We start from the raw sequence: 27,306 nt of genomic DNA on the forward strand, positions 1-27,306 counted from the left end.
TGTGGTGTCGACGAAGGCGAATCTCCTCGTCAGCGCCACCGTACCAGATGCACGTGAAGGAGAGGAACTAGCCGTGTCATATTAGCCCTCACATTGTCTACGGCAACAGTCATTACAACTGATTCTCAAGAAGTGTGCAGGAGCTTTACGTTGGAGGCTTTACAAAACATCTATGCCATCAACAACAAGCAAGCTATTTTTATTGCAAACAAACGAGACAGGCACAGGCGAAATGGCTTTATCTCTCACTCCCACAAAAGATGCAGCTGATTGAATTGGCTTGACTTTTGGATATCACCAACCTTGGTCCGCGTTGTACGTATAGGTGCCAAGCATTCTGCCACACATTACGGATAATGAAGTGCCAGGCTTTCCAAACACTTTATGAAATGTAAACTTTTCAATGCCTCCAGTTTGGCACTGTGAAGTCCCATGGTTTACAAGGGCTCCAAGAATAGCTACGAACCGTGATGTGGGCCATGCGCGGTGCTCTGAAGTTATACACCGACGTTTCATCTGCCGCCCGGAACCTCGTTTCCGGGCGCCTTCAAAACGCACCCATAACACGCACTTGGTCCCAGAAGGACAAACTGATGTAGTAAGCAAGTGGGCTCGGTCATTCAGAAGGGTGCGACGCAGTGATGGACGAGATACGTGCGGTGTGTATCGGTACGAGTGTTATTCAGAAGTTGCAGCATGTATGATCGGATCAGACAAATAAGCGGAAAATAAGCGGCGTCCACACGAGGTGCCAGTAAAGCAAAGAGGAAATGACTAGTTGTTGGCTTACTTCGTACGGGTTCATCTTAGCAGAAATACAAAAAAAAAGAAGAAAGCATTCGACACACAAGACTAGACGAATGGTGCAATCTCTACAGCGCGAAGCACCCAGTTGCGGAAAGAAAGCTATAAAGAGGACGAAGGAATAGCGAGAGAAGGACAAACAGGAGCGCTGGGCTAGACGAAGCACCTTTCCTGTCATCTAGTAGTATGTGTCACCTTTGTTTGTGTCATTTCTTACAGGAGGAAGTAACTATTCAGAGCTGGTGGAGACGGAGGTCGAACCCTAAACATCGCGGCGATGCCGAGTCCTCCGCAGTGCCGGATAAGTGAAGCCGGCAGGTGCAGTCATCGTAGCGGAGTCCATAACCATTCCGCCAAAGAGAACACTGCTAGACAATAGCTTACGTATACCAGTCAAAGTTTCGTGCAGCCTCAAGAGCGAAGGCGCGCCGAGGACACTCCCGCACGCAAGGCCACTGTCGTTTACGCGAGCGCATAGGAGAGCCCTGGCGCGCCCGCTGTCCACACAGAGGGTCCGAGAAGAGCGTGTCCGGCGGCAAACGAGGAAGCTCCAGCTGGGGGCCCCGGGTGACACATCGAGGAAGCTGCCGAAACGGGAACGAGGCCTCGAAACGCCGAGTCCCCTTCCTTCCCCGAGACGAGAAACAGAGCCCCCAGGGGGGGTTATGGAACAAACACAGCTGCGGAGCCTTGTCCCGATTCGTCCAGCTACGGGGCCGCTTCCTCGTTTCGTCGTCAAAGCAGCCTCAATTCGTGGCCGCTGTCGACGCGCGCGCGATGAAGGCCGCGCCACATGCGCTCCGGCCGAGAGAGGCCCGGTGAGAGTCCGGCGCGCCTTTCGTGAGCACGCTTGGTGCGCCATCACTCGGGCGCTGAACGCGACAGGCCACGGAGCGTAACTGGGAGCTGCGGAGCCATGGCGCATGGATTGGGCGGCGGGGAGCGCCAACTGTGACGCTGGTCGGCGTGACACCGATTCGGCTGCTATAGACCCGTGCACATGTTACGCTCTGGACGACATGAAACAAGCACGATCTCCAGAGAGCGGAGGCTAAGCTCGCACGGAACAATAGAGAGGGAGAGAGAAGAAGACGCTGCCCACGACGAAACAGCTGGCAGACCGACGAAGGAAGCGCTGCTCCTTCCGCGAAGTTGAGATCACACGCGGTTGCGACTAACGTTCGTCGCGCTTCCAACCATCGGATGAAAGTGTAGAAGACAGCCTTTTACGCGGTATACCGCTGTACAAGGGAAAGAATTAACGTTGCTGAAATCGACCATCTATATAGTGCGTCATTTAGCGGAAGATGCTATCTCCCCGCAAGCGGACGGTTATCACTCCTAGCCTGTCCTATATGCGCCTACAGAATTTGCGCGATAGCGGCCCGCATGCCTTTGTTGGTGGATTTTTGGAGCAGCCCACCTTAATCTATCCCTTATGAACGATGCGGCCGTTAGTTGGCGACGAAAAGCCGGATTCTGGATGTCCGGCTGACGCTTACCTGTCCGAATCGCTCGATGGAGGGACGCCGTAAGCTCCAAACAACTCCAAGCAGCGCGCTACTAAGAACACGTGTTTCCAGCCACGCACCACTCCCTCGATGTTACTCCCTGCAGACGTGGACGAGCTTGAGTGTGGCAGAGTACTGACCAACGCGAAACCTTCGGCAGTCGAAAAGGAAAACCGTAGAGCCAAATCTAGAGCTATAAACAGTGGGTGAAACGAGGGAGGCTAGAAAGGCAACACTTCGACAAGGTGATTTGTCTGCGTCAGGGCAACGTCTGCTCTTATTGACAGCGTTTATACTATGCGTAGCTATAGAGAAACATACACCGAGTCCATGACGTGTTTCCCGCAAATGCATAGCCTTTGAGATCTATTTCCGTTACTCAGAGGCGACTGTCGCTGGGGCGTGGATTTGGGCATCGCCTATAATTCAGCATCGGGTAGGACAAGTGGCGGAATTGGACAGAGAACGTCGCTTTATTTCGTTGTGCTAACGTAATTAGCTTCATCATCATTTACGTAACGAAACGCTATTTTTACAATGGATACGAACTCGTAAATCTGTCGTCCTCGTGCAAACGTTATGCGGGACTTAACCGTCGATATGCACCAACCAGCCCAGCAAAATACCTCGCTAATAAATCTCGGAAAATGCACCCGCAATTTCTCGTTTCCACCAAGGAGGGGAAGCGTCCAGAAACTGCGCGTCCGCCTGCACGCACCTGGCGGCGCGAGCGTAGCGCACCAGACGGGGCTCCGCGCAGTTCACGCGGAGAGGGCGAGCGCGGCCGCGCAGGTCGGGCCGGCGGGTCACCAGCGGCGGTCGCCGGGCTTCCGCCACCGCTGCACGCTTTGTCCCTTGCTTCCGCCAGTCGCGCTGCCCCGGTGACTGACGTGCCCGAGAAGCGGTAGCGATGGATCCACTCACTGGCGCGAGGTGAGCTCGCGACGGGGGAATGCCCAGTTTCGCACAAAGCTAACGATACGTACGAGCTACGATAGATCTGGCTTGCGCAACTCTCAAGACCCGACGCTTGCGAATCTCTCTAGCGTCGAACAGTGTTCTCACTGATCATTTCCAGCAAGTTAGCGCTCCTTTGGCTACTGCATGGGATTTGCACTAGATATTTATGCGCTAACACGCCCGCTTTCTCGGACAGACCCACTCACGGCGCCGAGCTTCGCTGCCCATCGGGAGTGGACCACTCTCAATGGATTCCCATGCCGCGACATGTGCACCCACAACATGCACGCGAGGGAGTCTCCTGCGCCTGTTTGGCGCTCGCTGATCGCATGCGTAACAACCTACACCTAAAGGACGCGTGTAACGTACGCTCGTTAATCCACTTATCACCAATGCTGCTTGGCTCACGCACGCCGTATGGCGGCACTCCCGTCACTTGCCACAGGAATACGAACACTGCTCCCAGAATCGTCAGCGGCGCCAAGATCAGTCGTTGGTTGACTCGCGGTTCAACGGCGGACTTCGGCCGGAACCCACCTCGGCACACGTCCTGTCCCGCCGCGGAACAACGCATGAAGAGTTGCCCACTGAAGGGCTTACCTGGACGTGGTCATGTACGTACGCCAGTAAACATACAATTAGGCCTACCACAATTTCAGTGTGTTACCACAGAGGGCCAATAACAGGCACGGCCATAACGGCAACGGACAGGCCGCGACAGATGGCCACGCGCGAGCCTTGACCATCGCGGCGTGTCGTCATCTCGTCTGCCGCACAGGCGACTAGGCGGATGACTATTCGAGCGGCAAGTGTCCATGGCACCACGCACGTTCCTATAAACAGACCTACTCTCTCGCCAACCAGGCAAACCGTGCGCGAACTAAATTTTTAAGAACACACTTCTTCACAGCGTTGTCTCCACTCTCCACGCCACTCTCCACGGTGGGGGAATTCAGCTGCAAAACAGAACAACGCGCCCCCTCAAAGCAGACATATAAGCCTAGCGAAGAGCCTTTCGACGCTCGATCGCGGTTCCCTTTTCGTAGGAGAAGAACGAGCTGGCAGCAAAGCCTTCTAGCTTTGCATATCAAAGCACGCCAGAGGCAAACGACCGACGCTGGCCCGGGGGAGAGACACGCGGGGCCCGGATCGTTACGTACGAGGCCGCGCCCGCCGGCCCACCTGAGTGGCAACCGCTCGCGGGGGGCAACGCACCGATGTGGCCCGCGGCTCGCCCTCGGTCGCCAGTGCCGGGCGTGTACACACACACGCCTGCAGGGCCCCGGTTATTTTCCACGTTGCGCGGTCAAGCCCGCAGCGTGCGCACACAACGCGCACCCGCGGCGCCGCCGCAGCTGCGTCGTGTCTCGCGGTCCGCTTGGCAGCTGGCGGCGACCCTCCCGCCGTTCGCGGACCGCGGGGTGGTGGTTGTTGCGTGCACTGTGCGACGCCGTCGCTCGACGCGAGCGGGAGGCGGGTTCGACGCCCGCTACAAATGCGCCGAGAAACAGCCCACTCAGGGTATAGTGTAGCCGAGGACGCAGCTGGCGGGACGGTATCGCGCACACGCGGGGCCAGCGGGAACGTTGGCCACGCGGGCAGGCCGTCTTGAACGGGACACGGTGAACGTGCACGCAAGGTGTTCGCAGCATGCAAGTGCCGCTTTGCTGTCTCGCCAGCCGGCGCTTCGCCTCCTCTGCACTGTCTTCGCGTCTGGAGCGCTCGTGCCGCCGCCGAGGAACCGCAACGACAAAGGAGAGAACACACTGCACAAACAGCTTGCGCAATCACCCGGGATACTGCACGAAAAAATGTATACAACCGACTGCTGATAGCGGAGGTGTGAAACGGAATACGGCGGAATTTCAGGCCAGAGTACTGTTCTCAGAAGTCAATTATCGAGCGCGCATTGCACGCACTTTAGGAGAGTGCGGTCCCTATTAGGCTTGAGACACATAAGGCACAATCTGCAGTTCGGAGAAGGCAACGGCTGCAGCACCGTTGCGGTCCCGACAAATCCGTTATTTCAGTAAGACTATGCCAACGGCAAAACAGCCGTGGAATGTTGACAAAATATCGAAGCCCCGTAAGCGCGAGGCTTGTTCTACAGAGGCGGTATTCGGTGACCACCAATTACAGCGCCATTGTATACTTTCCCCCTGCATGCGGGGCCGCACGGCGCCATTCTGTAGCGATCGTGTCGCCGAACTTCTGGCGACACGCCTCATGGACGGGATAACTTATGAGACTTGGAGAAGAACTTGAAAGCAACCGCTGGCCAAAGGGCGGGATGCAGCGAGAGCGGTAACGGAACGTGGGCTCGCCTAACTGTTTGAGGCTGCCGGCGGGACCGCAAGGGCGACTGGATGACAGGCGCTCCTGCTCGCACACAACGCGCTCGCTATAGGACTGCGCTTCGGACACAGCCAATTGAACGGGCGCCGCAAATTGGTCCCCGCTGCAGAGCACGATCTCCGGTCCAACCAGCAGGAACGGGAGCTCTGTCACGCGCAGTCGCTTCAAATGATGCACCATCAAGCGCTGCGACTTCGCGACCATAGGGACGTCAAGCGACGTCCACGACGCGGACGCCGGCGTAAACGACTGCCTCGAAAAACAACAAGTCTGCACTTGACCACGACTGACGTCATTCCCTGGACCAAAGCCAGGAGGCGAGACGGGTCACAGCGCGACGGCGTGGCGCCTTTGTCAGCCCGGCTTGCATAACGCGGTGGAGAATGAATGAATGAATAAAACTTTACTTGAAACGGCTCTCCGTCTGTCCGCCGCTTCGGAGAGAAGCGCCCGGAAGGTCGAGAGCCGACGCGACCAAGCTCGTCTGCTGAGCACGCTTCTCCGCCATTTATGCGTGCGCTGGGGGAAGCACGCTCAAAGGGACTGACAACTGGCCAGAATGTGTGGCTGGAAATGAAGTGACCACGATTAATAGTTATAGAATCCAGCACGCTGTTGGCGATTTAGGTAGCAATTATAGTCCTAAATTGGCAAAGAAAGTCTCAAAAACCAGTAAGTGGCGAGGCCAGGCGGTGAGATATTGGTACATCGGATGTATTCCATGAGATTACTGTACGTAAGTCGACTGTTCTTAAGTACACAATATTATTGCTGAAAATTCCAGTAGGTATATAACTTAGACACTCGCGCTTTATTTTATGCATGAGAAATCAAAAGCGCACGCACGGCTACGGCAACGCGCTGAACTGCGTGTCACGTGCAAAAGCGTCGTTTCGTTTTCCACCCTACAGTGGTTTCGTTTTGACTGGTTAAGTACCAAATCAGTTGGACAGGAAACCACGAAAACACCTAGCTATTATCGCAGAAATATTTTAACACTCCGGAAAACATAAATCGCATGAATATCGACTTGATAAACAAAGGAATACTTTCTCACAGATATAGCCACACCTGTCGCCTGCCTCGCACTAATGCCGGCGCATAATCGCTATCGCGCTCACCTCACTGCAGATCAAAAAATTCTGATGTAAAATGTTGCACGGCGTTTTCCAAGTTACCACTTCATAATTAGGCGCTGACCGGTAAGCTTCCCATTGCACTAAAAAATAAAGGGGGGGGGGGTACCATGAAAATTGGTTGTCAGTCCCTTTAACGCGCACCGGTAGCACAACACACTTGAGGTTTTAATCAGACATGAGGACAGCCGCACAAATAAGTAAGCAACAGCGCCTACACGTGTATTCTTAAGAAAAGACGATGGGCTGTACTGTAGCCACGTTGGATATCAACAGTGCGCAACACAAAGCAAAAAATAGAGAAACCTTAGAAGAGGCTCTGACAGAAAAGCTTGGATGAAGCCAATACGAAGGAATCGTCGATGATTATCATGACGATAATAATAATAATAATTAATCTAATAATAATAATAATAATAACAATGATGATGATGATGATGATGACAGAGGGACGAACAAACGTCCCTGACTGAAGAGGGGAGACCAGGGTGGGGTAAACAGCCACCCACTAGATGACGCGCGCCAGTCCTTTGGCTAGCGAAGATTTGAAGAAAAAAGAGCACAAAAGAGAACCAGATGGAAAAGGAGCTGGTGTTGAGAAATTTCAACAGGAAGAAGGCCGAAGAGAAAATTCCTAAGCGCACAGCCACAGGGCTAGACGAGATTCCCGTTAGGCTGATTAATAAACTAGGTCCAAAAAGTAAGGAAGCTCTGGTGAAAGCAGTGGAGAAAACTTTAAAACATTTAACAATAACAGACAGGCTAGAAGCAATCCAGAAAAAAGCTGCGAGATTTATATGTCACCGTTATGATCATGACTTTTCACCCTCTTCTGCATTTCGGTTCATGAATTTAACTTCGCTCTATTCACGTCGCCGCATAGCATCATTAGATTTCTCGCAGAGCATCATTATTTCTTTCATTAGACTTTGGAAAATCTAATAAATACTAGTAATACGCCCACTAATATGTTTAAATTCAGCTTTTTTCCTCGTTCCATAGAAGAGTGGAATTCCTTACCTGGGTCTATTCGCTCATGCTCACCCCGAAGTTTTGTATTTGCCGTACAGGATGAATGGCCCTAGCACATCACCCTCATCGTTGTATCGTAATTTTCTCTGTATAACTTTCCCCTCTTAATCCACTCCTGCTATAGTACTTACTGCGTTGCAGTATGTACAAATAAATAACATGAATAAAAAACTCGAATGAATTTAATTTGTAATGGTAAGGGAGAGAAAAATAGAATTCACTGGTATAGACCGTTGACCATTAAATTGGTAATATACAGGTTAGCAATGCAGGCAATCAAATTAAAGCTGCAAGCATGGGCAGAGAATAATAGCATTTTGGGAGAACTTCAGAATGGCTTCAGAATAGGTAGGCGTTTGGATGCTAACTTATTTGTTCTTACTCAGTGTATTGAAATATCAAGAGTAGAAAGCAGACCGTTAAATATGGCCTTTTTAGACATCAGAAGAGCGTATGACAACGTAGACCGCAACATTTTGTGGAATATTCTGGAAGGGGAAGGCTTAGGCGACGGTTGTCTACAGCTTTTGAGAGAGATTTACCTAGAAGATACCGTTTGCGTTTAGGAAGGGATGAGGAGCGAGGAGAAAGTTGGTATCAACAAGAGACTGAGGTAGGGGTGCTCTTTATCCCCACTGCTGTTTATGATGTACGTGGTGATGATGGAAAGGACGCTAGAAGGAAGTAATATCGGGTTTAATCTCTCATACAAGACCGGCGGGTACAGTAGTACAGTAGTTATTTTATGCGGACGATATTGTGTTGCTAGCTAACAAGCAAAGTGATTTGCCACGTCTCGCCAATACCTGCGGACAAGTAGGTGAGAATTTAGGTTCGAAATTTAGCGTTAGAAAAGCAGGTGTTATGGTATTCAATGAAAACATTGAACAAACAGTGGCAATGCAGGGCCAGGAAATACATCGGGTAAAAGAATATTTATATCTTGGTATATGAATAAACGATGGCAATAGATATATGGAAACACAGGAAAGAAGAATAACAGTAGAGAGGAAGCAAAATGCAGCCACAATGAAGCACAGAACGCTATGGGGATACAATAGGTACGAGGTGTTCCGGGCTATGTGAAAAGGTGTAATGGTTCCAGGACTTACTTGACTTTGCTTGAAATCAGGCGTACAATCAGGACTTGATGGCAACCAGAGGTCAGTGGGACACCTCGCATTGGGCGCTGACGGGAATATTGCAAATGAAGCTGTGCACGGCGATATGGGCAGGACAAGTTTTGAAGTGAGGGAAGCTCGCAGTAAAATTGGTTATGAAGAACGACTGAGGAATATGGAAGAAAGTAAATGGGCTGTGTGAGCGTTGAGGTATCTGTATAGAAAAAACATTGATTCACAGTGGAGGAAAATAACTAGGAAGCTTACCAGCAAGCATGCAGGCTGTAGGGTGGGCAACACAGCAACAAAGAACGCCAAGCGGAAAGTCAGAGAGGCTGAAATAATCTTATTGGTGACGGCAATGGAAAAGAAAGTTGCCATAAGTAACCACTTAAGAGGAAAGAACGAAATCAGGAAAGAAAGAATTTGTGATAACTAAAAGGGAAGCTCATCACTTTTCGAAGCGTAATCGGGATGCCTTAGAACACGCACCTATAAAGCGAGATATAAGAAGGAAGAAGCATGTGCTTGCTGCGGTAAAGCTAGGGAAACGATGGAGCATGTTTTTATTAGAGTGTGAAGGTATCTGCCCAGCGGTCGAATGAGGCCCACTGGACTCCTTGAGGCCCTTGGATTCAGCGAGAGCAGGGCGAAAGTAAACGCAAAAGAGATTAATAAGAGGCGATAGGAAGATTGGTGGAAGAAAAGTAGGGAAATGACAAAAAACTGAGACGTACAAAATCAAAGTTCACAATAGGAGGTCAGAAAATTCGGTTATGAGAATTAATCGTGCGTTCTTTTAAATGTTCTTCTTTCTTTCTTTTCTCTCTCTCTCTCTATGTTTCTTTACATAGGTAGGACATTAGGCGGTATAATAGCAAGAGCTTGGTGGCGCAACCCATCGCTCCGTTCGAAAGGGGACACTCATAACACACACTCATAACACACACTCATAACACACACACACACACACACACACACACACACACACACACACACACACACACACACACACACACACACACACACACACACACACACACACACACACACACACACACACACACACACACACACACACACACACACACACACACATACATACATACATACATACATACATACATACATACATACATACATACATACATACATACATACATACATACATACATACATACATACATACATACATACATACATACATACATACATACATACATACTGTAAGGATTGGGGTGAGCATGAAATAGATGGTAGCTGGCCCATGCCGCCGACCGACTCATCCACGCTAAGGACTTGTTCTCATCGAGAACGAGGAATATGGGATTTATTTACAATATCTACATGAAGGGTGGAGAACGCTACAGTTAAGGATATGTCCTATATGTATGATGGTCGAGCTAGTGGTCGTGTTGGCCAACACCTGAATGATAAAAATTTCCTGGGATCTACTTAGTTGCTGGTCCCTAAAGACTAGAAGTTGTGTTTTTCAAGTATATGTCGGTTGATGCACCTACGTACTCTGGCCATCTCAAGTATAAAGTTCTAACATAGGAAGGACAGGTAGATATCCAGACAGGTCCATTTGCGCGTCAATCCCAACTCCTCTTTTATGGGATACATGAGAAGCGCGTAAGTGAGGCCCTACGGTTAGAATCTATAATCTAAGCCAGACGGTGTGGTTCTGGGAGAGCGGCCAAATGTACGCAGCTGGCACGCTTCTGATAACAAGCTGCCAGCGAGATATTCAGCTTCTGGTAGACATTCGCTAAGAGGTGGGTTAAGCAACTTAGTGTAAACAAATCAGGCTCGATTGTGTCCTCTCTCACATCACGTAAGGCAGTCACCATACAGGAAAATGAAATAATTAAGCAGCGACAGGCAAAAGACCCAAAGCCACGAAGAAACGATCAGTGGACGAGTCGGAGGCACGAGGAAAAGGGGACAACTGTTATCAGGATCGCAGTTGGTGAGTCGGTGTTGTGCGTAAGTGCGAAATGCGGCCGCCGAAGATTAGATCGCACCCGCGACCTCGAGAGGTCAGCAGCGCAACACCATAGCCCCTGGACTACAGTCTATAACACATATCCAAAGGCTAGGTGGAATAACAAGACTTGTTGCTGGGCCTTCGCGGTATATGGTAAAATAAAAAGGGCCAGGGACAAGACTGACGACTGGTTGTGTTGTCCAGCCTTGTCCATGTCCTTTTTCGCGCTCTTCTAATTTTTCAATTTGGACAGTTGGAAGTGCGAACGGAGAAAGTACAACAGGGAAACTACAGGGAGGCATACACGTGGTGTGCTTCGAAGGGCGGAAGAATCCTTGAAAAAGATCTGTTTCGAAGAATTTACCGAACAATACGAACTAAGATGGACGGCTACGGTGTTCAACTATTTCTGCAGGAAGCAACGGTTACTCGCAATAATAAGAAAATGAATCGGTAAGCATTACGCAAGCGTTGTATACAGGGACACATAAAATGATGGTGAACGTATACTCACAGGCATAGTGTCAAAAAAGAACAGAAAGGAAAAAGAATCATAGGTGTGGCGAATAGAAAGCCAGCCATTAACTGTATCCAAAAGGAAAGAATGATACCTGGATGGGGTGATACTTGGCCGATCAAGGCGCTCACAATCACGACTACTCAAGCATACACATAGCTCGTGGAAATAGCCATCGAGCATGCTTTGGCAGAATGTCGTGGTATACCCACTACTCAGATGTAAACGTGAATCGTTCCCTACACACGCTACCCCAGTAAAGTAACGTGAATGGATCCGAGGTGGTGACTTGTAAGTGATATCTGGAAGATTTGTGCAGTATTGACTATACACGGAAAACACAATACGCGGAACATTTCTTTTGCAACATAAGTAAGAAATTATCTGAAGACCAGATGAACTTGTTACCGCGAACCACAGATACGAAAGAGACAAATGAGCAAATTAAGCTAAACTGATATATTTGCGGTCAATGTGTCTAAATATATGCTTTGACTAAGAGTTATCGTAACGGAGAAAACGACGCAAACATGGAACCATTGTGAAAGTAGGGCAGCATGATATAGAATTGCTTAACGCTACCCTACGTGTTCTGTCCGTTTCTAAGCGTTAAATCATAACACCATAAAATCGTACGTGTTTATCAGTAACAAAGGTCCATGTTACGTTTCAGAAAGAAAAAAAAAGATGCAGTTAGGTAGGTTTACTGATTTTCTCTACAACGAAGTTGGTGAATCTAGCTTTTCACACTGACCTGTCGATGATAGAACCATATCGCGCGTTTCAGCGAAGACTAAGCAATCCTTCACAATTGCCTGTGTCAGATGGCACCGGTTTAGTAGTCCTTGAGCTGGACTCGAAGAGGCAGACCTTACTTCCACAAGAAATAGAAATTCATGATCGACTATTAGCAGAAAGTCACAAATTAGGCGTCTAAGTAATTACCTTACGGCGCATGTTGCAATTTACAAATTGAAGCCAGTGATACTGCAAGGCATACATGCCATGGAGGGACACCATTTCCGAGATATGCGCCATCAAACCTGCGGTAAAAATGCACAGTCGCTCCACTTTTTTTTAATAAAACGCCGTTGTATGCACTGAAGCATAAACGTAACTGAACCATCAGTGTATTTCTTCGCAAAGTTCGGGAATTATTATCTCGGAATAAGTGACATCCTGATTATTTCTTCGAACTGTATCCGCCTTGCAGATATATAAAAATTGCTTAGTCTTCGCATAAACATATGGTATATTCGGGAGATACCACGTGGCGCCCTCTCTGTCAGGTTACCTGACTAACACACAATCGCCATTATTCTGGAATGTTATCATTCTGGGCACCGTCGAATTCCGTCACACTGTCGAATTCTACCGTGCTGGCGGTTTGAGCCAATCAAAAGGACTGTAGCCGCCTAAGCCATTGGGGCAATCTGAGCTGACAAGATGGTGAACTCGAATTAGTATATGGCGTAATTCCTGGGTGTCCATAATGCCAATGACGGGTCACCGTACGCCAGGCTGCGCCGCGGGAGCATCAAAGTGGCCAACCGTCGCCACGAACGCCAATCAAAGTTTCACGTCATTCGTGTATACCTGTTCCTGCTATTCTCCTTCGGTGTGCCACAACGCTATCGGCTCCATTTCTTGGCGACGTCTCGCCCATTTCCACAAACGTAGTCGCACAAGTACATCGGCAAATGCGAGCAGCACAGCAGTGGCGTTGCCGGCCCCCTGACAACCGCAGACGGCGAAGGATGACGCCGTCTGCGGAGATACGTATGGAGATACGTATCACACCGTTCGTCGGGGGAGACTGAATTAACGGCTGGCCTATAGTTGCAGTCGAAAGGCGACCGCTTAATGGCGACGACGTTCTCGTCTGGATTAACACAAACAATGCTGCACCGGCGCTTCGCCGGCGAGGTCTTGCGAGACCTCGTCAGCAATAAATGGTCGGTACCCCTCCTGTAGGTCAAGCTCTCCAAAGTAAAAAAAAAAAAAAAAACAAGAAGAAAAAAAAAAGAAAGGTTCAATTAGCATTTCCAACATCAAGCGCAGCTGCTCGCTAACTCATTATAAACTCTCGCCGATATAAATACTATTCGTCAACTGTAAATAGAAAGCGCCAGGGGACGCGCACCGACGTCCTTTCGAAAGAGGTTGTTGCTCTCGAGCTGTTCTGAACTACATCCACGACGGAAGAACACAAGCGCGTCCAGAAGAGCCGCAGAATATTGGGTACGACGTGAAGGGGCCAGTGCGGACCAGCGGAAGTGACGGTTTCGACGCGAGTAATAAAATTGGCGGCCGGAAGGACGAGGAAGCGCCCAGAACTATACGGACCTTGGACAGCCGCCAGCCCCTCCCCCTCCCCCGGGCCTGTTCCGCTAACTGCAAGGTGACGCTCGAGTCTCAGCCCCCCGCGAGACCCCGTTTCTCATCTCGAACTTTGAACCTTCGTTAGGCGGCCGGCCCTGCCTGTATACGAAGAACGCGTAGCAGCATCGGCGCCGCCACGACAGCCTGCGTTTGCCCCGTGACCCACAAACCTGGCACACTTTGCATGCACGCACGTTTGCGAAAAAGGAAAGCCGCTTTCACACGGAGCGCTGTTGGGGGCACCGCGTGCACTTGCGAAGCGCCGTCGCTTTTTTATCGCGAGTGCGTTCTGGGCTCCGTGTCGCAGAAAATCGTACGCCGGCGTCCCGCGTCGGACATCGCCTTGGTAGAAAAGTTTTTTCGAGCCGCGCATACCCAACCCCGCAGGGTACCCACGTGGCGCAAGGAAATTACTGAATTGAATTTCTGAAGGTAAAATACGTAGAAAAATCGTAAAATACGACTTACATACAACTTACAGACATGATAACGTAGGATTGTAATTTGCATGTACGAGAAAATATAATTCTGTCACGCGGAGACTCAAACACAAACCCCTTATAACGCGAGAGCGATTTCCAGCTGCCGTTTGAGGTCTGTCTTAGTAGCAGCGGTACAACCATTTTCTCTCAGGTTGTACTGTGAAAACCAATTATATGTTAAATATAACATCTGCCTCAGTAGCAAATGACGCGTGTTTCCCGACAGGCCCCTGACCGCAGCGCCACTCCTGTTGTCATAACGCGGAGATTCAGCGATCTATGCCGGTCGGCACACCTACCCATCTAGCCACCCGCCGTTGTTGCTCAGTAGCTATCGTGTTGGGCTGCTGAACACGAGGTCGCGGGAAAGAATCCTGGCCACAGCGGCCGCATTTCGATGGGGGCGAAATGCGAAAGCACCCCTGTACATTGATTTAGGTGCACGTTAAAACGCCCCAGGTGGTCGAAATGTCCGGATTTCTCCACTACGGCGTGCCTCATAATCAGAAAGTGGTTTTGGCCCGTAAAACCCCACGATTTACCCATCTAGCCACAGAGACGCGTTCCACGCTCCTGCGTTTACGGACTGGCTGCACCTGGACGGCGACCCGGCTGTACGCCAAGGGCAGCGCCACGTCACCTGCCTGCAAGAGGTCCAGGGACCCCGAGACTCTAGAGCACATTCTCCGTGCCTGCACATCCTTGGCGCAAGAACGCTCCGTAGTCGTCAGCAGCCACAACGCAAGGTACTAACCACTATACGATCACGGCTGCCCAGGAGGCGAAGCGATCCGGATACTTACTTTACAGACGCGAGTTCGTATCAAAAGAATACAGGCACCCTCAATACATTTGCAGCAGTCGTGACTAGCCAAGGACGAACAACCGTAGCAGCAGCCATACGCACGAAATCGGTTGCAACGGCCGAAGCTGTGGCCATAGCCCTGGCCATACGCGCCGCGGAAGCTAAGGGCCAATCGGCCTACGTGCTGACAGACTCGCAGGACGCCTGCCGCCTCTTCCTTGGGGGGGCTTTACCGGGCTGCGTCTTCCGCATCCTAGAAACGGAACTCACCCTGGATCATTGCGTGACCTGGTGCCCGGCGCACACAGAGATAGCGGGGAATGAACGGGCGGACCGCTTGGCACGAGACATGATAGGCCGAGCCGCGGGCCACACCGCCCGAGAGAACACCTCGACACCCGGTGCGCCAAGAGAAATCCTCTAATTACAACGGCTAAGTAGGCGAGCCAAAGCCCTTCCTCTCCCAGACCTAGACAGGAGGCAAGCACGGGTCTGGCGCCGCCTGCAAACAAACACTTTCCCACATTTATACAGACTACACGAAATGTACCCAGACAAATACAGCAACACATGCCCGTGGTGCGAAGGAACACCGACATCGGAACGCATAACATTCCAGTGCGCGTTACGTCCGGCGGCTGCCATCTCGCCGCTGCTAGACAACACTCTACATAACTGGTCGTGGGAGGCGCGACTTGCGGAAGTGGAATTGGGAAGCCAATTGGCGACCCTTGACCAGGCCCGGCGAGCCGCTGTAACCAGTAGGGCCTTGCAGGAGGGGCTCCACCCACCATAACCAAACAACCTCTATTACAATAAACGTTTACTCTCTCTCTAGTCGTCAGCACCACCTAAAGACGCCACGGCCTTCCGCCTGCCGCAGAGACTGACCCGCTATGCCCCTGGGCGTCCCCAACTCCCCGCACTGCGAAGCATGCAGAAGTGTGCAGATTCAAGTGGCATCACCACCTTGTGAGCGCCCGCCACAACGATGGCCCCTTTGCTAAGGACTGGCACCTGTGCTCTCCTGCACGCATCTTCCCTCTTTCTCTGTCTACTTTCACTTCCCGCTCCCTCTCCCCTGGCGACGCTTCGCGGTGCTCTATCAGGTGTTGCAGAACTACGCGTCATTTCCTTCTACGGATCACCATCACCGTATCCTGGCCTCCTGTCGTGAAGGCTCGCGCCGTCAGGGTTCTTCCCGCTGTGAGGATTGGGAGGTCAATCCCACCACTCGTAACCAGTTGTCAAGATTGGAGTCAGGCACGAATTAGATGGTAGCTGGCCCATGCCGTCATTCAACTTATCCAGGCTGAGGACGTTGTTGAAGGGAAGGACTGCTTCTCATCGAGAACAAGGAATATGGGTTTATTTACAGTATCTACATAAGGACGTTGCAGTTCGTCAGTCTAGCACGACTGCGAGAGGAAGTACACTGAGCGGCCGCAGAACAGCGGTTTATAAACACTCGGTCCTCCTTCGATCCCTAGGTGAGGGAAACGCTCGACCAGTAGACGAGTCGCCTCTCTGCGGGAGGGGCACACACACACTTCCGCACAGGTTCACGGCCCCCGCCGACGTCATACGGTCTTCGCAGAGCTCGGGCCTTACGTCAGGAAAGGCACATCTTATTCCCCGAGCTGACCCCCGCAGAGCGGCCGCCGGAGCTCCATTGTCTTGCGTCTTGAAAGGCGCGTGAGAAGGGGCCTCCGTAGACGTTCCCTCGGCAACTCCCCGCTCGCGGGAGACCAGATCGGCGGTGGCGTGTTCAGTCATAAAGCCTCGTTCATCGAACTCATCTCGGCAATACCGCGACGCAGAGTGGCGGACGTGGCGCATTGTAATGCGGACACAGTAGACTTGGTGACGCCGTGTAGCTAGAGGGTTGCGGTGGCGTTCCATTAAAAGTTGACGTCACTGTCGCAACTGGCTGGCAAAACTTGCACCTCAGCGGGCCGTTCTTAACACCGCCGAAGATCATCGCCCGCGGCGGCCGCGCTGCAAACACCAACGTCGTCAACATGCCGGGCCAATCGGGCCACTGGGCACGTATGGATTCAGCTAATCGGAGGAAATGACCGCTTCCTTTTTTTCTTTCCATTCTTCTTTTCTCACTTAAAAATGGCTGTCTGACGCCATACTACAAACTCCGATTAGCGCATTGTGTGACAAGACACCGGAGTACACGGAGGTGCTGAAAGTCTCGGAGGTAGGTGCGCACTCGGAAGTAGCTTCCCACATTGCGCCTCCTATGCGTAGAAGCTGACCGTCCAGTTCTGCCACCGCTGCGCTGGCCATCCAATGTCTCAAGCAAAACGACAACGAACGGCGAGAGCGAGCAAGCTGCTGGCTCAGTTTTCCTCTTTCGCCCCTGCGAATTTCTCGCGCGGAAAGCCACGGCGCTACACAGCGCATGCCTGCGCTCGGCAGTTCCGCCCACGGGCACCGCGGCGCAACGGTGACGCGGCACAGGAGCCGCTGCCAAGTCTGGGCTCGTGGCACGTCGTGCACCGCTTATTGGAGGGTGGCCCCTGCGGAACCGCCTTCCTTCCAGCTGCCCGACGTGTGTCGGCTATGCAACGCTCGACAGAGATTTAAAAAAAAAAAAAGAAAGGAAACTGCCTCCCACATTACGAGCCGCAAAGACGGCGCACACTAACAACAATGTTTCACTCCAGTTTGCATGCAACCATGCAGCCTTGAAGGCCGATAGCAGTGTCCCCCGTTAAACTGTTTGACTTCAAGGCCAGGCCCCATGAAGGTCTTTCGGTAAGACAGAGTGCGAAGGAGGAGAAGTGTGGCGGCATGTTGCTTGCTAACTGGATGACGATGACTTACGGTGGCGCTTGAAACAGTTGCAGTATAATCTCTCGAAAACCGCCCTGTACGACATCATAACGGCGCCATCAATTTTCCGTCGCTAAAAGCTTAAAGGGACACTAGAAACAGCAAGCCTAGGTAATAGTTTAGGCTCCATTTCGTGGCCAAAGGACATTTCGCGCACCTGGAATCAGCACCGGCCATTCAGTATGTCGCCACGTTTTCCATCAATTTCGCAAAGGCCAGTATCTTCAGAAAAGAAGAGAGTTTCCAGTAGACATCTGGTTCCAATAGGCTGTAATGCAGCCCCTGCTCACCAATAAACTAGCAACTACTAATCACACGCCTTCCAATTCACATGACGTCCGCGCAGTAACTTGAAGCCTGAACAATTCTTTTCTGTGATTTCTGGCTTATATACCAAAGCATCACGCTCGCTGTGTGATTTGCCTGTCTTTACGGAAGCGTAATTTGCCAAGGAAGGTTATGCATTTAGTGTATCTTTAAGGTACTGTACCATCGTAGATCGTTATGACTCTCGTTAAAACGAACTACTCGAATCATAGACAACTTTTGCGAGGAATAACATCGTTATCAGAAAATTCGCCGTCTGTACAACAGACGAGCAGAGAACGAGAAGAGCCCCTAAGGACGTACACCACGCTGCTCTCGTCAGTACAGGCACATGCCTCGACCACCCAAATCTTGAGTGCGGGAACACTTTGAACGAGGAGGTGAAAGGCCCTGGCTAGATACGCGACCGACGCACATTTACCACAACGCACGGAGTATACGAGACTGCAATGAATGGATTAGCCTCACACCGAAAGAGCTGCGTATCGAAAACACGCTACATCGACAACTGCACCCGGAGTGTTGCAGCCATGTTCCCGGCTTCCCCAAGGCGTCCTCCTACAGGCAGCCACTTCTGTGATCGCACTATAGCCCAGAGGGTTTCGCTTTGGAAGCCGTATTTGGAAAGCGTAGTCTCTCTGGCGGCGTTCAAGTCGCTATGACGATCTAGGCAACATTTCGCTAATATGCCCGCCTGTGCTCCCCTATTGTCAGAGCAATGAGCATCACTGAGCACAACGACACGCTTGTAAGCGGGGCTGACAATTTCATGTCTGAAGTTGTGAGAGGACGGAGGTCGGCCACTGACTTGGCGCACTTTAGAAAAAGCTGAATTTGATCAGGTAATAGCGTCACCAAGAAGGACCGACATGACCGAGGCACCAAAAAGTTGATGTTCGAATCAAGCGATTCACCGAGTCTTATTCGGAACACGAGTATCACTGTCTGGAAAATGCTAAGAAAGAAAACTATAGCGGTCTCACGACGTGGCAGGTGATAAACAAAAAGGTACATGCAGACCCTAACTGAGGGGAAACTTAAACAAGAACAAACCGTGTAACGACCACATGAATCCAAGCCGCATTTATGTGATTCTAATAACTTAACAGCGACCTTCTTTTCTGCAGAATCGCTTATTGTGGATGAGTCTAAATATGAACATATCTGGCTGGGGATAGACTTGTACGAACAAACAGAACGAATGTACAATCTTAAAAAGCAAGATCAATTCTACACGCAAAGGCTCAATAGCACATTGTTGGGAACTCAGCGCTGACGCCCGTTGTTGCACCTGGGTCGCAAGCCCCAAGGGTAGCGTTGGCCTGGCGGCCTGGGGCACAACTGGAAGCATCCGAAGGTCCCGGCAAAGCATGAGTCGACTGGTAACAGAACAACTTGTTTATTCAAGCATCGTAAAAGAGCGGGCGGTCAGGTCGACCGAAGTAGAGAGACGGGAGTGCACGTTACTCAACAGAAGAAATCGGAGCCCTCTCTGGGCGTCCGGGGGCAGCTGCTTTTATACTCTCGCAGTTGAGGGCAAGAAGGAACGCCTCTATAGACGCGCACGTGACTGTGCCGCTCGGGCACGTTGGGATGAGAAGGTGGCGCAGCCGCCGGGCCGGCGCCGCTCGGGCACGTTGGGATGAGAAGGTGGCGCATCCGCCGGGCCGGCGCCGGTCAGACCTCCTCGCTTCACAGTTGGGGGAGCTCCTCTCCCCGGCTGCCGCGCTTCGACAAGCGTGGGCACCAACGTGCACATACACACACACACGCACATGAAGACACGTGGCATTGGAACATGCCTGGACGCGCTTGGCGGGGAGGCGTAGCGGCGGCGCCGAACGGGCCAAAATGTCTGCCGCTTTGAACGAAGCCCCGGCGTCCGTTGCATCCGCGCCGGCATTACCGCGCGTCGTAGGCGAAACGTAACAGACCGCCCCGCCGGGGGAAGGAGATCCCGATGGACAGGGGACTGCATCCGCTGTCCGGAGGGATGTCGCTCGATGATGCTCATAACCGAAGTCGGGCGTCCCTTGACGTTTCTTGAGCGCAGCGCACAGAGAAGGCCTCGTTCTCTCGTTCAGGTTCGCACAGGACACTGCAAAGTGACTTCGGGAGAGTTCACATTTTTGTTCTCGTTCACGGCAAGCGTTAGAACTACGCTGAAACTCAACCGCTCAGTCAGCAAGCACGGCACAACCCTCACTAAGCCCTGCCAGGCTCTTTCCCCTTTTATACCACTGCCTAGTTCCTTACAGTAGTCTAGCAGCACTCAGACCGCGTCCACAAATTGGAAAATTGCACTAGAAAGCACGTCATCACTTTGAAACACTAAACAAAAGCAATATGTTAAAAATCCTGCCTCAGGAAGAAAAACATCAGTAACAAACAATTTTGAGGCTGATTCCTACGTTAGGGGCTTCGACTTAAGCCATCGGCGTTACCGTTGAGACTCCCCTTTTTGTAACGCACCTTAAAGGAATATTGTTGCAAAGCGAGGCTCCAGCGCAGGAGGCGGCCATTTTTGGGAGAGATGGTCTGCAGCCATTGGAGAGGGCAGTGATTCGTCTCAATGATAAACCTCGAGCCGGCTAGATAGCATGACAATTTCTGAACGGCCCACACGAGACACGCACACTCTTTCTCGGTGGCGCTGTACGCCTGCTCACGACTGGTCAGCTTACGACTAGCATACAGGACGGGGTGTTCTACTTCTCCATTTTCCCGTTGGCACAGTACAACGCCCATGCCTCGCTCACTAGCATCGCACTGAACAACGAACCCTTTTGTGTAGTCGGCGATCGTAGCACAGGATGGCTTGTTAGGGCACTCTTTAGGGCGCTAAAAGCTCTTTCCTTTGTCTCGTCCCAGACGACTGTTTGGGGCTGTTTTTCTTAGAGCATCCGTCAGGGGAGCCGCGATATCAGAGTACCTGGGGATGTACCTCTGATAGTAGCCGGCGACACCTAAGAACGACCGAATATCGGTCTTCGTGCGCGGTTGCGGGAAGTCTCGCACAGCGGCCAACTTTATTTCAGAGGGGCGGCGACGACCCCGACCAATCACGTGACCGAGGTAGACAACCTCGGCCTGTGCTAACTGGCACTTGGGAGCCTTGACTGTCAAGCCCGCTTCGCGCAGGCGGGTTAGCACTGCCCGCAAGTGTGCCATATGCTCAGACCAGGATGCGGAGAATATCGCTACGTCGTCTAGATACGGTAAAGCGAATTCTTGCTGTCCCCGCAACACTTTATCCATGAGGCTTGAAAAGCAGTATGGCGCGTTCTTCAAACCAAAACTCAACACTTTAGGACGGAATGTTCCCATTGGTGAAATGAACGCCGCATACCTACTAGCCGCTTCAGTAAGTGGAACCTGCCAATAACCCCTGACAAGATCTAGGGTGGAAATAAACTGAGCGCTACTAACTTTCTCAAGGCGCTCCTCGATGTTAGGGATCGGATAAATTTGATCCTTAGTGATGGAATTAAGCCTGCGGTAGTCGACGCAAGGACGAGGCTCCTTGCCCGGTACCTCAACTAAAATCAAAGGGGAGGTATAATCACTCTCACCTGCCTCAATAACACCGAGCTGTAGCATTTTCTTTACCTCAGCCTCCATAATATCGCTCTGGCGGGGTGACACCCGGTATGCCTTGGATCGTACTGGCTCTGGGGAGGTAAGTTCTATATCATGAGTAAGGACAGAAGTCCTACCAGGCCTCTCAGAGAACAGACCTTGAAACTCTTGTAAGAGCTGGTGTAGTTCGGTTTTCTGCTCAGGCGACAGCGGTGCTTTACTGATAAGGTCACTAATGACTTGACCGGTGTCTTCCCTGTTCGTCACTGAGCCTAGTCCCGGAAGCTCGACCGGAAGCTCTTCAGGAACGTTTACCATCATGCACACCACTGCTTCCCTTTGTCTATAAGGTTTGAGCAGATTACAGTGGTAAACTTGCTGTGCTTTCCGCTTTCCTGGCAGACTCACCACGTAGTTAACGTCCGACAGTTTTTGAACAATCCGTGCTGGGCCCTCCCACTGCACGTCGAGTTTGTTTTTTAGCGATGTGCGCAATATCATGACCTCATCGCCCACCTCAAAACGACGGGCCCTGGCTGTCCGATCATAATAAACCTTGGCCCTCTGCTGGGCCTTTGCCATTGCTTCACCTGACAACTCCTGTGCCCTTCTTAAGCGTTCGAGGAGCTTAAGCACGTACTCCACCACGACTGGGTCGTCGCCCCTGCCTTCCCACGATTCTCGAAGCATGCGAAGCGGAGATCGCAGCGAGCGACCGTACACCAGTTCAGCTGGCGAAAACCCCGTAGCTGCATGCGGCGCGGTCCGTAATGCAAACATCACCCCAGGCAGACACAGCTCCCCGGCAGTTTGATGTTCAGAACACAATGCTCTCAACACGCGCTTCATGACGGAGTGGAGCTTCTCAACGGAATTCGACTGGGGGTGGTACACTGAGCTGTGTAACAGCTTTACCCCACACCTTTCGAGAAAAGTTGTCGTCAAAGCGCTAGTAAATACTGTGCCCTGATCTGATTGGATTTCCGCCGGAAAACCAACTCGCGCAAATATGGACAGTAGTGCATTGACTATCTCAACTGAGCTGAGTTCTTTAAGCGGCACTGCTTCAGGGAACTTTGTCGCTGGGCAGATCACAGTCAAAATGTGTCTGTACCCCGTGGCTGTTACCGGCAGAGGTCCCACTGTATCAATAACGAGCCGTCTAAAAGGCTCCGTAATGATAGGTACCAATCTCAACGGCGCCCTCGATTTGTCCCCTGGTTTGCCCACCCGCAGACAGGTGTCACATGTCCTCACGAAATGGTCTGCGTCCCGAAAACACCCTGGCCAATAGTACTCTTGCAAGAGACGGTCCTTAGTTTTCTTAACTCCTAGGTGTCCGGACCACGAACCCCCGTGCGACAAGCGCAACAGATCCTGACGATAGCATTGAGGCACGATCAGCTGATCGAACTCCACTCCCCTGCGGTCTAGATACTTCCGGTACAGGACCCCACCTCTTTCCACAAAGCGAGCATTTTTCTTGGCGATGCCTTCCTTGACAATGCAGCGTATGTTTTCTAGGCTGCCATCCTTCTTTTGCTCGGCTATCAAAGCCGACCGGCTGACTTTTAGCAACCTATTAAGTCCATCTGACGTAGGCGCGATGAGCAAATCTGCAGATAGCTCTTCTAACTTTCCCGCATCGGGAATTTCCTCTCCAGTATCTGGTGCCTTTAACGTTACAGGCTCAATTTTATTCAGTTCGGGCGTGCTTGGAATATCAGCTTGCTGCGCCTCTGACCCTTTTTCATTGTTCGACAACGTCGGCGCCGCAACTACCGCCTTTGCAGCGAGCTCCCGAACCTTCGATCTGGTTAAGGCCTGAACGCTAGCCTCACCAAACAAAAGCCCCTTCTCGCGCAGGAGGTGATCGGACCTGTTCGAAAGTAGGTACGGGTACTGAGGGGGCAGCATAGATGACACTGCCGCCTCCGTCTCAAGCGCTCCGAAAGGTCCTTCAATAAGCACTTTTGCTACGGGCAGACACACGCTATGAGCTTCCACGGCTTGCTTGATCCATGCGCACTCGCCCGTGAACATATGGGGTTCTACGTAAGAGGGGTGAACTACATCCATTGTAGCTGCGGAATCGCGAAGCACTCGGCACTCTTTCCCGTTCACGAGGAGGTCTCGCATGTAAGGCTCGAGAAGCTTCATGTTCTCGTCAGTGCTGCATAATGACAAAAACACAACTTTTGGTTTTGTTTCCGGACACTGCGCCGAAAAGTGACCCGGCTTCTGGCACGTATAACAAACGCGCGCTTGCCTCGTCTCGAACCGCTTTCTGCGTTCGGCTTCGGCTGCCGCCGTCTCCTTAGGTTCGGTCGCACTGCTTTCACTCGCATCCGCACTACGTGTGTTCCCCTTTGCTCTCATGGGTGTGAACTTCGGCCTCTCTAACTTCGAGCCAAATTCACTCTTTTGACCGTCCTTAGCTCCGCGAGCCCGACGCGTCACAAACTCCTCGGCTAGCTCAGCGGCTTTAGCCACCGTACAAACGTCTGGCCTATCCAAGACCCAGTACCGCACGTTCTCAGGTAACCGACTATAAAACTGTTCCAGCCCGAAACACTGCAGAACTTTCTCGTGGTCACCAAACGCTTTCTCTTCTTTGAGCCACTCCTGCATGTTTGACATAAGCTTGTACGCAAACTCCGTATATGACTCACTTCTACCTTTCTCATTTTCCCGAAACTTCCGACGGAAAGCCTCTGCTGACAGCCTGTACTTCTTTAGCAGACTCGATTTCACTTTGTCGAAATCCTCTGCCTCCTCTCTATTCAAGCGAGCGACTACGTCGGCCGCCTCGCCGGGTAACAAAGTGAGCAAGCGCTGTGGCCACGTTTCCCGAGAGAACCCCTGCTTCTCGCACGTTCGCTCAAAGTTAACCAGGAACAAACCAATGTCCTCTCCAAGCTTAAACGGCCGCATCAGGTCAGTCATTTTGAGCAATACTCGTTCTCCTGCACCGTGTGCCTGACTTCCATTACGAGCGCGTTCCATCTCAATCTCGAGACGCTTCATTTCCAACGCGTGTTAACGGTCGCGCTCTTCTTTTTTCTCTTGTTGCTCTCGCTCTTTTTGTTCTTTAAGTTCGCGCTCCTGTTTCTCTTTTTGCTCTTTAAGTTCGCGCTCCTGCCTTTTTGCCCTCTCCTCAATGGTCTCAAGGCATTCCGACAGCTCGTCATCCTCAGCCTCTAACTCAAGAATAGCCCTTAGCAGTTCTGGTTTTCTGAGTTTGTCTGAGACATCCAGACCCAACTCTCTTGCAAGCTCCAGCAATTTCGGTTTGCGCAACGACTTCAAATCCATGGCTGCTCTGAATGCTGCTTTCTCTACTGCCTACTATTGTCTTGCCGCAAACTAACCCGGCAGCAACGACAACCACAATTACCAGCTCTGTTTCTGACACTAACAAAAGCCTGGCAAAACTCAGAAGAAGAAAGTCCCGCACTCACCAAACCTCGCAGCCAAGAATTCAGCGCAGTCGTTCCGCTGCAGGCAACCAGTCATCACACAGGGCTCGTTGCACTGCTCCCGGATCGTCGTTGAGCTGCTCAGCATACAGTCAACCGCATATCTTCGCTGCTGGCCTCCGTTGTCGCGATCTCACCGCTGGCAGACGGTTGTTGGGAACTCAGCGCTGACGCCCGTTGTTGCACCTGGGTCGCAAGCCCCAAGGGTAGCGTTGGCCTGGCGGCCTGGGGCACAACTGGAAGCATCCGAAGGTCCCGGCAAAGCATGAGTCGACTGGTAACAGAACAACTTGTTTATTCAAGCATCGTAAATGAGCGGGCGGTCAGGTCGACCGAAGTAGAGAGACGGGAGTGCACGTTACTCAACAGAAGAAATCGGAGCCCTCTCTGGGCGTCCGGGGGCAGCTGCTTTTATACTCTCGCAGTTGAGGGCAAGAAGGAACGCCTCTATAGACGCGCACGTGACTGTGCCGCTCGATCACGTTGGGATGAGAAGGTGGCGCAGCCGCCGGGCCGGCGCCGCTCGGGAACGTTGGGATGAGAAGGTGGCGCAGCCGTCGGGCCGGCGCCGCTCGGGCACGTTGGGATGAGAAGGTGGCGCATCCGCCGGGCCGGCGCCGGTCAGACCTCCTCGCTTCACAGTTGGGGGAGCTCCTCTCCCCGGCTGCCGCGCTTCGACAAGCGTGGGCACCAACGTGCACATACACACACACACGCACATGAAGACACGTGGCATTGGAACATGCCTGGACGCGCTTGGCGGGGAGGCGTAGCGGCGGCGCCGAACGGGCCAAAATGTCTGCCGCTTTGAACGAAGCCCCGGCGTCCGTTGCATGCGCGCCGGCATTACCGCGCGTCGTAGGCGAAACGTAACAACATGTTTGGATGACGACCAGTCACAAACCCTCATCTAATACACTGTTGTCGCTTTAGCAAGTTTCCCGCCTGATATGACGGATCATAGGCATGTTTAGATACGAAACAGTTGTTCTAACGGACGAAAGGCACATGTCCACGAATTCCGTTTTTCTTTTTTATTTGCGGATTTTGACAGTTGATAAAAATGTTTGGCTAATTTTAAATTATGCTTCCACACACTCTCTTGGAAAAAATATGGCAACGACAAATGAAGTTTTTTCACACTCACGAAGCGTACTTGTTGCTCACGACGAGCACTTGCACGCTGTCGACGTACAGTGACTGCAGCTGGTACATCTAATTATTTACCCATCTTAGATGCGTCCCTTCTTGTGTTTGCAGTCTCACTATGGTTCCGTGCTGCACCTAGATCAGCAAGCCTTTTATCTGTGCCGCCCACTTCAATTTTTCTCAGGGGATTCGCAGCGGCTACATAAAGTATCTACCTTCTGGCTGTTTCTTTAGCGTAGTCGTTGACAGAAAAGAATGGCAGCAGGGATCACATTTACTGCAGCAGAGATTATGTGGTTCGCTACGCGTAGTGCCGGCAGCGGCACGAAAAGCACGGCAAACCAGGCCCAACAAAGTTATACGAACCATGGTCTTCGAGATCCCGTCCGCAAGGACTCCGTGCGCGCGCAATCTCGGAGGCCATGCGCGAACAATCAAGCAGACGCGATTTCATTATTTGGCTAACGTGCCCGTTCCCTGGCACAGGCACCGCGGAGAGAAGGACAGAGACGGTCACCTTCTGCGACGTTTAGCAGCGGACGTTTCCGCGCGGCAACACGAGATGGGTTTACGCCAGGCATGACGTCATTGACAAGAAGAGACATGCGCATACTCACGTTTGTTCTCGTCGGCGCGCTGTTCGAGCGAGTTCTTCGACCAACTTCAGGAAGCGAGAAAGGCGAGGTTGCGCTGCAAGAAACAAAACCAGCACCCGCATCAGCATTATGCTTTTCTAATAATCGAGCCTACAGGATGTAAGGTCTCATGCTTTAGAGTCCAAACCGAGCCTCCTTCATATATGGTTCAAACAGAATTAGAACAGACGATAA

At 51.6% G+C, this 27,306-nt stretch overlaps 1 protein-coding gene across 2 annotated transcripts in view; it reads right to left on the reverse strand.

Moving 5' to 3' along the window:
- Window positions 1-27,306, reverse strand: part of LOC142583389 (protein roadkill-like) — a 346,742-nt gene that overhangs the window by 170,114 nt on the left and 149,322 nt on the right. For both annotated transcript variants that reach the window (XM_075693832.1, XM_075693831.1), the window contains exon 2: window positions 27,094-27,166. In XM_075693832.1, the coding sequence (XP_075549947.1) occupies window positions 27,094-27,166 (73 nt within the window). The remainder of the gene's footprint in view (window positions 1-27,093; window positions 27,167-27,306) is intronic.

The sequence above is a fragment of the Dermacentor variabilis genome, chromosome 5, assembly GCF_050947875.1.
Source record: "Dermacentor variabilis isolate Ectoservices chromosome 5, ASM5094787v1, whole genome shotgun sequence".
NCBI lineage: Eukaryota > Metazoa > Arthropoda > Arachnida > Ixodida > Ixodidae > Dermacentor > Dermacentor variabilis.